The 9,790-nt window shown below is 56.4% G+C and overlaps 1 protein-coding gene across 1 annotated transcript in view; it reads right to left on the minus strand.

Annotated features, from left to right (window-relative positions):
• Positions 1-995: 995 nt before the first annotated feature.
• The window catches only part of LOC123247783 (ephrin-A3), a 31,976-nt gene continuing 23,181 nt past the window's right edge, over positions 996-9,790 (minus strand). Inside the window, exons 2-5 of the mRNA XM_044676800.1 lie at positions 3,151-3,464; positions 2,660-2,725; positions 2,386-2,463; positions 996-2,149 (exon numbers count right to left, since the gene is read on the minus strand). Coding sequence (XP_044532735.1) covers positions 2,019-2,149; positions 2,386-2,463; positions 2,660-2,725; positions 3,151-3,464 — 589 coding nt within the window. The 3' untranslated portion in view covers positions 996-2,018. The remainder of the gene's footprint in view (positions 2,150-2,385; positions 2,464-2,659; positions 2,726-3,150; positions 3,465-9,790) is intronic.

Genomic DNA, 9,790 nt, shown 5'->3' on the forward strand with positions numbered 1-9,790 from the left:
GGCAGAATAGATAGAGCTGAATTCAAATGTAGCCTTAAACACTTTGGTGTGTGACCAGGAAAAGTCCCTTAATCTCTGGCTGCCTCAGTTTTCACAATTGCAAAAAAAGAATCAAATGAGACATTTGTAGACACTTTATAAATGCTTATTCCCCTTCCCTTCTCCTCATTTCTCTGGTGTGGAGTCTCAGAACCAGAGAACCTTCTTTCTTTCCTAGCACATAATCTCTTCTTTACTTCTCTACCTCTTCCTCCTCCTCCCTCACATTATCCTCCTTTTCTTCATTCTCCTTCTCTTCTACTTCTTCTGATTCTTCCCCTTCTTCCCTTATCTTCCATCTTAGAATCACTACTAAGTATTGGTTCCAAAGCAAAAGAGCAGTAAGGGCTAGGCAATGGGGGGTTAAGTGACTTGCCCAGGGTCACACAGTCAGGAAGTGTCTGAGGCCCAGGACCTCCCATCTCCAGGCCTGGCTCTCTGTCCACCGAAGCACCTAGCTGCCCTTTAACTTCTTTTTATATTTAAAAGCACTATATCTGGAATCAGAGGACCTGGGTTTTTAAGCCCATCTTTTCTGCTTCCTCCCTGTTCCTTCCAGCTCTGGAAATCTTTATATTATATTAGCTATTATATAGGCCCCTTCTCTCTGGTAATACAAGCCAAGGTTGACTCTCACGTTCTTTATATTGTGGCCCAGCACTCCTCCTCCACAAGGGCACCCCACCACCCAGTTTCAAGGCTTTCTGTGTACTCTTTGTCTCCTCAGCAAGGAAATAAGCCAACTGTCATATCTCTCATTACCCATCCCAGGACCCTGCAGCCCCCTCCTCCCCGGAAGACGCAATACTGTCGGCTCCCCCCCCCTTCCATTACTTTCTTTCACCCTGTCATACACATTGACCCTCGGGGTGCTTCCCCACCCCAGACTGGGCTTGGGCACCCACGCCTGCACACAAATACATGCGCCCGCACAGATTTTGTTGTTTTTATCTGGAGTTTATTTTTTTAGACTAAGAGCAGAGTATGAAAGTCACAGCCAAAGCACTTGAAAAAGGTCCCGGTGGAGGGGGTCGGGGCTGGGGCGGGGAGGTCTGAGGGTCGGGTCCCGGTCTCTGGGGGGGTTGTTGTTGTCTCACGGTCTCCAAAAGTGTCTGTGCGTTGCATAGGTCGTGTCTTCACAGAAGACAAACGAGGGGCCAGGGGTGGCTCCCAGGGTAGGGGCCGGGCCTGGTAGGGAAGGGGTCCAAAGCTGGAGGGGAAGGTTAGAAGGGGCCAGGGGATGGGGGAGGGGAAGGGACTCTGTCTGTCTGTACATTATATATAGAGATATAGAGACTGTACATGCCCACCTGCCATCCGAGCCACCCTTATTCATTTGCCCTCGCCCCTCCCCCACCCCCAGGGTGACTACTTGTAAACTTGGTCTCCATCCAAACCACAATCCTGGGATGAGGTGGGATAGGGTGGGGGCAGGGGAGGGGAACGTGCTTATTGCTGTAAACAGGGGGAGGGGGCAGCAGGCAGTGCTCACCCCCTCACCCACCTAGTCCCCTCCCCCTGAAAGGGGGCCTGGCTCTGCCCCTGGAGGGGAGGGACAGATTTCTCTCCCAGACTCCAAATTGCTCTTTCTGGGACTTAGCTAGGGTCTCTCTTGGAGGAAAGAAGGAAAGGGCACCAGGGGGCAGGGTGGAGGGCACCAGGAGGGGACAGGAAGCTGGGCACTGCCCAAAACCTCCCTCTCCCACCCTCCCCCAATTTGGTACCAAAAATCTCCAGAGCCACAAGGCAGGACCCGGGCAGACCTGGGTTCCTGCTAACAGGATGCCTGGTAGAGTTGGAGTGCCCAGCCCTTAGCATGGCACAGGGGAGGGGTGGGCACAGCCGTCCTAGGGTCTACCCCACATCCATCCAGGGAAGAAAGGGCCTAGGACCCAAAAGCTCCCTCTGCAAAGGTGATGGGGGTTCGGGGCTCCTCCCACCAGCCCTGCCCTCTGCCTCTTCCTGCTCCGTGGGCAGAGCTAGGAGGCCAAGAGCGTCATGAGGAAAAAGGCGATGGCCACAGCAAGAGGCAGATGTTCCCGCTTGGGGCTGGTCCCGCTGATGCTCTTCTCCAGCTTGGGCACCTGGGGGTTCTCTCCCTCAAAGTCCTCTGTGGATAAATGTACAGATGAGGACTAGGCCCCAGGGAGGGCAGGGGAACGCGGCAGCGGTAGCAGCAGAGCAGGGACTGCCCACCCACGGGTAATGGGGAGGAAGGGGGTCTATGCCCCCTCCTGGGGCAGGGAAGGGTGGGCGCATGCAAAGGTGAGCCAGACGGGAAGGCACCGGTGAGGGTGGGGGCTGCAGTTCCAGCAGTGGCCACCAGAGGGCGCTGCGCAGACTCACCCAGCACGTTGATCTTCACATTAGGGCCCATGGTGAACTGGGGGAGGGTGGGGATCGGCTTCTCCCCGGAGTGCGATGCTGCGGGGTGGGGTGGGGGATGGGGAAGAGAGGAGGGGAGCGCGTCAGGGCCAGGACCCCCTTCCCCTCCTCTACAGCTGGGGGATGAACTCCTCCCCAGTGCTGCCTCTGCCCCCACCCCCAGGAAGCTGGGGGGTGCCCCAAAGCGGGGGAGCCGGGATTGGGAGATGACTGCTGTTGGGGAAGGAATACTCACTGGAGGCACAGCAGACGAACACCTTCATCTTCAGACACTTCCAGTGCAGGTTGTGGGTGGGCGTTGCTGAGGGAGGAGACAGACTGAGCTGGACTCCAGGACTCCCAGGCTAGAAAGTCCGCCCTCCTTCCATCCCTCCTCTAGCCATACAAAGACAGAAACCTTTCCTATTGGTGTCCTAGTCTCTTGGATGGTGTTGGGCACGACTGTCACCTGAGGACTCTCACTCGGAAGACCCTGCTCTACTTGCTGTCCCTTCCCTGTATCCTATTTGGGAATGCCTTCTCACCGATAGTGCCAGGCTGGGTCCCAAAGCACTACCTTCTCCCGCTAGCCCTCTCCTACTACTTGGTCCTAGGGCTGTCTGTCAATCATGGAGGGTGTGGCCTCCGGCCCCGCTCTTGGAGTCTAACATAGAGAACTGCGGCTCTGAAGCCCCCCCCACCTCTGCCCAGGCCCCGCCCAGGCCCCGCCCCTGCCGGGCCACTCACAGATATAGTAGTACTCCTGGCCTGCGTGGAATTCATAGCCCAGCGAGAAGGCGCTATAGCGCTGGAACTTCTCCGAGAACTTGATGGGGCTGTGGGGAGCGTGGGGCCGGTTGCATTCCCAACGCTTAAAACCCTGGCTGGCATTGCAGGTGCGATAGCCGCTCCGGCTCACCATGTACAGCACATACTGTTCCGCCCCGCCTCCGGGGCCCGGGCCTGCCCCCGGCCCAGAGCCCGAGCTATTGTAGTGTGGGCAGTAGATGTCCAGATAATCGTTCACATTCACCTGGACTGTGTAGCCATCCCGCCGCAAGCTGCAGGGTGAAGGGAGGCAGTCAGAGCCCAACCCATCTCTCCCGCCCTTACTGCTCCACAAGCCCCACTCCTGCCTCTCAACTCCTGCTCTCCTGCCTCCATTTCCCCTTGGGGCCACCCACCCTCTTCTCAGATCCTTCACTATTTCGCTTTCCTTCTCCCAAACGATTTTCCTCTTTCCCCATGACCCTAGGCCCCTTCCCACTCCTAAGATGTCACCTTCAGTCCCAGCCATCTCTCAAGTATCTTTTCCAATCCTCCCCTTCTCTCAGCCTCCCAGACTAACTGCTTTTCCTGGGTATCCTTGCAGGATCCTCTTCCATAACATTCACTCCACCTTCTCTTTCCTTCAGTGTTTCCTAGCCCCAACCTATTCCCCTAAAGTTAACCCAGCCCTTCTCCATCTCCCCCAGAATCTGTTCCCATCCTGCCTTTCCCGTTGTCCCTGTGTCTTCCCTCTCTTCTAAGCTCCTAGCCCTCCCTTCTATTCTGGGGTCCCTTTAGCCTTCCCTATTTCTCCAGGATTGTCCTAGTCCCTTCCTCTCCACCGAGTCCCTCTCTCCCTTCCTCTCTCCCTTCGAATCCTCCTAACTCCTGTCCTTCTTCCTAGTATCCCCATTATATTTATTTAATGACAACCCATTATATCTTCTCTAAGTGCCCCCTAACCCCTGTGCACACCTCAAGTGTTTTCTCTGCCCTCCCTTCTCCCCCAGTGTCTCTCAGGACCTTTTTTCCTGTGTCCCTAACCTGCCTCCCTGTTCTTCCTTCCACCGCTCCTCCCCCATCCAATTTCTCTCCCCTAGTGTCTTCCTCTGTCCTTTGCTCCTCTCCCTATGATCTTCCCTGGCATCCCTCTGCCCACCCCTACTCCCACTCTCTACCCTTCCCCAATGTCTAGAAGGAAAGCTAGAGCTTTCCTTCCCCAGGATTCTTGCAGCTCTTCATTCTCTCCTCCTGTGGTTCTCCCAGCCTCAGCCTTTCGTCAGCTTCCATTTTTTCCCCTTCCTGCAGTAGGATTCAAGCTTCTTTCCCCAGTGATTAGGGCCACATCCCTGCCCCTATTTCCTCCAGGTCCCCTTCTATGTTCATTCATTCATTCACTTCCAGCCTACAGACACCACCTGGGGGCAGTAGAGGCTCATGAAACCTAAGCCCTGCCCACTAAAGGGAGTATGTGCAAGGGGGAAAACATGTGCGTTGGTTACTATAGCAACGGAGCAGGCCCAGGCGACTCCAGACCCAGCCAGGAGTCCCCATCCCCCACTGCACACCTGGGGGACCTGGGAGGATTTGAGAGGGAAGAGTGAGGTTCCCCACCATGTCACTCTGACGGCCACCTTCCTGGTGTTTCAGGCTGAGCCTATCCTCAAACTTACACGGATGAGCTTCATGCATGCACATGCATTAGTACCATGACAGATAAACAAATATGTGCAGCACTCAGCCTTTGTCCCATCACACCCCAAGCCCTGTGTGTGCTGGATAGACATACGGACAGTCCTGGCTCCCACCCACTGGCCGTCTCTCTGTACCCCAACCCTCACACTGTAATCCTGCCCCATTTTTCCTATTCCTTCTCCAGGACCCCTTCCTCCCCCAAAGGGATTTTTCCCCCTGGTTTTGAACACCAAACAACCTAAGGCACGGATTTCGCTTAGCATCATATCAGACTACCGAAGCGCCCCCTCCCAACCTGTGCATAGCTGCCCATACACAAATAGTTCCAAGCAGAGAAAAATGTAAAGGACTCAGCATTTATATGAAGAGGCTTGGCCTCCTCTTTAAAAGGTCAACGAATCATAGGATGATAGATTTAGAACTGTAGACAATCTCTAAAGTCATCTGGTCCAACAGCCTAATTTTACAGATAAGGAAACTAAGACCAATAAAAGTGAAACGACTTGCCCAAGGTCACACAGAGTTACAGTAAGGAGCACAGTCCCTAACACAAATCCCAGTTCTCAATTCTTTCCCCTGTAACATGCTGTCTCCTGAACACTGAGAACCCCAATGTTTTCAATTCTTTACTCTTAGAGATGCTACCTGATGACCTTATTAACACCATCAAAGTTTGGTTCTTATCCCCTCTCCCTCATGATTGGTATTAAGTGGGGTCATAATGATGGGGTAGGGGTAACTAGATAGAGAAAGTAAAAGGGGCTAGATTTTTCTTTACTCCTTAGTGACAGAATATTTTCTTTCCTGAAATGAGGTACCAAGGAAGTTAAGGAAAGTACCAACATGATTGGGGACCCTGGTCCCTGGGAACACCCTGAGGACAGGGACTGGCACCCTCAAACATCACTTAGCAATTCCTGGTTCCACAAATGCTAATTAGCAGCCATTAGGTAACAAGCTAGGAGGCCTCAGTATAGGGTGGTGCAGAGGGTCCCACCCCCCACCCCTTGCTTTACTTCTCTTTAGTTTTTCTCCCTTTCCTATCCTGTTTCTGGAGCACCCCTTTCCAGGATTGATGTGTCCTGCCAATTGGAATGTACACAACGTTTGGGGCACCCTTGTGAGAAAAGGCACTGCCCCCATTGAGTCATCAAGTATGCCACCCTCTCCACTTGGTTCCCACGGGGGTGATGGGTCACTCAGGCCCCTCCCCGGCTCAGGTACCTGGGTGGGCAGGAGCTCTGGCCTGGGGCACTGGGAGCAGGCAAACAAGTTTGACTGGGCCGGGCTTTCAGCCTCCGCCCCAGGGCCCTCTCCACCACCAAACCCAGAGATTCCCTCTTCTCTCTCAGGATTAAAGAGACGTTGAGAATTTGGGGGGTGGTGTGCCAGCACTGCCCCCTCATCATGCCCTGTGCCAATTTCATCCTCATCACTACACTGGGGCCTCTGTCTTTTGGCCCCACCCAATACCTACATGCCCACCCCAAGTCAGCCCCACCCAGTTACACCACCCCTGTACTCCACCCCCACCCCATTCCAGCAAGTATCACTCCTCAGGAGCCTCAGCTTAATTAGTGGATCGGCAATAGGAGCCTTATAAAAGGGACGCTGGGCGGCAGCTGTTACCTCCCCTTCCCCGCTTACACAGAAAGGGGCTGAATCCAAATCTCTTTTCAATGTACTCCTTAAACCCCCCTCCCTCCACCATGTGGGAAATGGGCACTTGCTCCATTACAGCTTCGCCCTCAAAGGTCTGTGCCCAATTGGCATCTGGTGGGGGAGGGGCTGGGTGCCAGGCTTCCCCAACCGCTACTCCAGGGAGGCGTAGGGTTGAATTCTGCACTTTAATTGAAACTGTCAGTCCTACTCTCTTCCCAGGGTTGTGGGGAGGGGAAGTGCCTTGACTACCCCCTCCCAGTTCCTAAAGAAGCTAAACTAAGCCCTCAAGGGAGCCTAGTGTGGGGGCGGGGAAGGGGGTACCCAGACCCTTGCTTCTTAGAACCTACAGTCTTTATTCTACCCCTTACCCTTCTCTTTCCTCCAAGAATAGGGAGAGCCGCAACCTTGGGTTCCCCTAGCCCAGTGCATCAGCTTCCCAGCTCCCCCGCTCTGATCAAGCTCGGCAACACTCCTACCTCGCTCTATTGCCCCCTCACCCCATTACTTCAGCAACACAAATCCCTGGCTCGATCTAGAGTCCGCTCTATTCTTTCTCCTTTCCTCCTCTCTATCGCTACTTCATCGTCACCTTCTCCCCATTTAGTTGGAACTGGAACTAGCCTGTCGACCACTCCCCTCCGTCGCCTGCCTAACTCAATCGCCCCCACCATCTCCAGGGTACCGTCCCCTTAGCAGACCGAGAAAAAGGGATTCTGGCGTTTCAAGCCGTGGGCCCCGCCCTCACACTAAGGAAAACCCCAAAGGGAATCGGCGGAGTGGGGGAAGCTCGGGTCTCTCCCCCCGGGGCAATTAGGGATGCACAAACAGGGCATCTAACGAAGCAAGGATGGGCTGCAAGTGGAGAGAAGGGGCCAAGGGGGTCCCTGGAGGCTTGTTAAATTCCCTACACGCTCCCACCGAAACAGCAAAGAGAGACGCTGGGGTGCAGAGGGGAGGAGCTGAGAAATAGGGCGACCAAGAAGAGTGCGAGAGAAGGAAGCCCCAAACCCCGCTCTCCTCCCGCCTCCCTGCCCCGGTGTTAGGCGCTGGAGCGCCGGCTCCGTTGCGCGCTCCCGCAGCAGCGCTTTCACAGTCTTTCCATACAGCAGGTAGAGGCTTGGGCCACGTGTGCGCGACGTGGGGGTCTGCGCCTCCTCCCGGGTGGGAGAAGAGAGGGGGCGAGAGCGCTCCCTTAGGCGCGCGTGCACGTTTAGGCGCCCTCCTATCCAGCTCACCCCACCCCAGTCGTCCCAACACCCTCGCGGGAAGCATCCCGATAGAAAGGCCTTAGGGCCTCGGGAGTCGAAGAAGAACCCTTTCCCTGCAAAGGTTCGCCCCCTCCCATCCCCACAGCGCCGGGTCTATGCCCCGGACTTCCCCCTCTACCCCGACTGGGGGCGGAGAATTAGCACAGCCCGCCCCCCACCGCCCCCTCCTCCCTGCGACAGCAGCGGCGGCGGCGGCGAAGGTTTATTGATCTGCAGCGGCGGAGAGGAGCGGAGAGACATACAGAGACTGAGGCAGAGTCAGAGACAGGAGAGATAGGAACAGAAGCAGAGACAGTGGCACACAGAGAGAGGCAGAAGCTGCCAAAAACGTAGGAAAAGAAGACCGAGCTAGGGAGAGACTCGCAAAGGCAGAAATAGGAACAGAGCCATAGGCAAAGGTAGAGAGACTGAAACCAAAGCGGAGATAAAGAGACAAGCACGGTGTGAGATACTGACAGACACAGACCAAGAAATTAGGCGGGGGAGAGGGGGGTGTACCTGCAAAGGGACCAGACTTATACATACACAAGGATATAAGAGACAGAAACAGACCCAGGGAACCCCAGACATGTCCTCCGCCAAGCTCCCCAGTTCTTGGGCTGATTGTAGCCCATAATCCAGGTCCCTTCCATCTTCTCTACCTCCACCCCATACCCTTCTTCCCAGTTTTACACATAGCATTCCCACTTTGGTCACCGTCTGCCCAGCAGGTGCAACCCCTGCCCAGACTGTGCCCCCACTAAGGGGCCCCTGCATAGGTTTTGGACTTGGAAACGTGTGCCTCACAGGCCCCTGGCTGCCCACCCCCAACGTGACCTCATTAGGTGACAGACCCTCCTCACTTAAAAGGGGTGGGGGGTAAGAAGGGGGGGGAAATAGAGACCTTTCCCACGTGACCTCCAGGGGGCGGGGTAGCAAGGGCCCTTCCACGTGACCCCCAAGGGGCCAGAGACCCTTCCCACGTGATCCGGGGGTGGCAAATAGAGCCCCTCTCCACGTGACCCCGGGGTGGGAAGTGGAGGTGGTGTTGGGGGGGGGGAGTGAGACGGTGGAAGCCTGTGGCTCCGTAGGGCCCCGCCCCCAAGCTCTCCTGCTCCCCGCCCCCAGCTCCCCGGCCCTCTCCTCTCCCGGCTCCGGAGCACGTCGCTCTCACGATTTATGGGGCCGCGGCTGCCGCAGTGAGGGAGCCGGGGAGCCCGGGCGCAGCGGCAACAAAGGCCGAGGGAAGCAAGGGGGGGCGGTGCCCTCCTCGTCCCTAGGACACATCCCCTTCCTCACCCAACACTCTTCAATGCAGGGCAACCAAGGGGAGAGTCACCCCCACCCCCGCCCGAACCTCCCCCACTCCCACACTGGAATTATCACCTGTGCTCAGGTGGGGAGGCCCTGACCTTCCCACCACCAACCCCGCAGGATCAAGCCCTGCGTTCCCCCACCATCGCCATCGTCTTTCAAAGCGGGCGGACCCTTAAGGGCAGCGGGGAGACCCAAGAGCCCCCTTACCTACGCGCTCCCGACTCTCCGCCAGACTCTAGAGGGGCGGCGGAGAGGCGTGCGTGCCCAGGGGTGGTGAAGAGAAGAGAAAAGTGGGGAGGGGGAGCCATTTTACACCCCCCATTATTTCCTCCAGCCCTTCCGAGAGCTCCTCTTCCTGCTGGGGGAGGGGGCACATCAAGAGAAAATCCTCCACACTTCAGATTTTCAAGATTGTGGAGGGGGGGTGTTGGCTCATCCCCACCCCACCCCCCAGTCTGACACTCCGGGCGCTAGGAGGAGGGGGAGCCGCTGAGCCCAAAACAACAAAGAACGAAGCCGCGCGAGGCAGCCCCTCCCCTGGGAGGTTGAGGGTCGGGGCTGCTCTGCTCTCCAGGGCCCCCTCCCTCTAGGGCATTACCGTTTGCTCCCCTAGCAATCCTCTTCCCTTGAGGGAGAAGAGGTATATTCAAAGCTTCTCCCGCCGCCCAGGCAGGTGTGACAGTGAGCTCTCCCTGTAC

The sequence above is a fragment of the Gracilinanus agilis genome, chromosome 4 (genome assembly GCF_016433145.1).
Source record: "Gracilinanus agilis isolate LMUSP501 chromosome 4, AgileGrace, whole genome shotgun sequence".
NCBI classification, from domain to species: Eukaryota; Metazoa; Chordata; class Mammalia; order Didelphimorphia; family Didelphidae; genus Gracilinanus; species Gracilinanus agilis.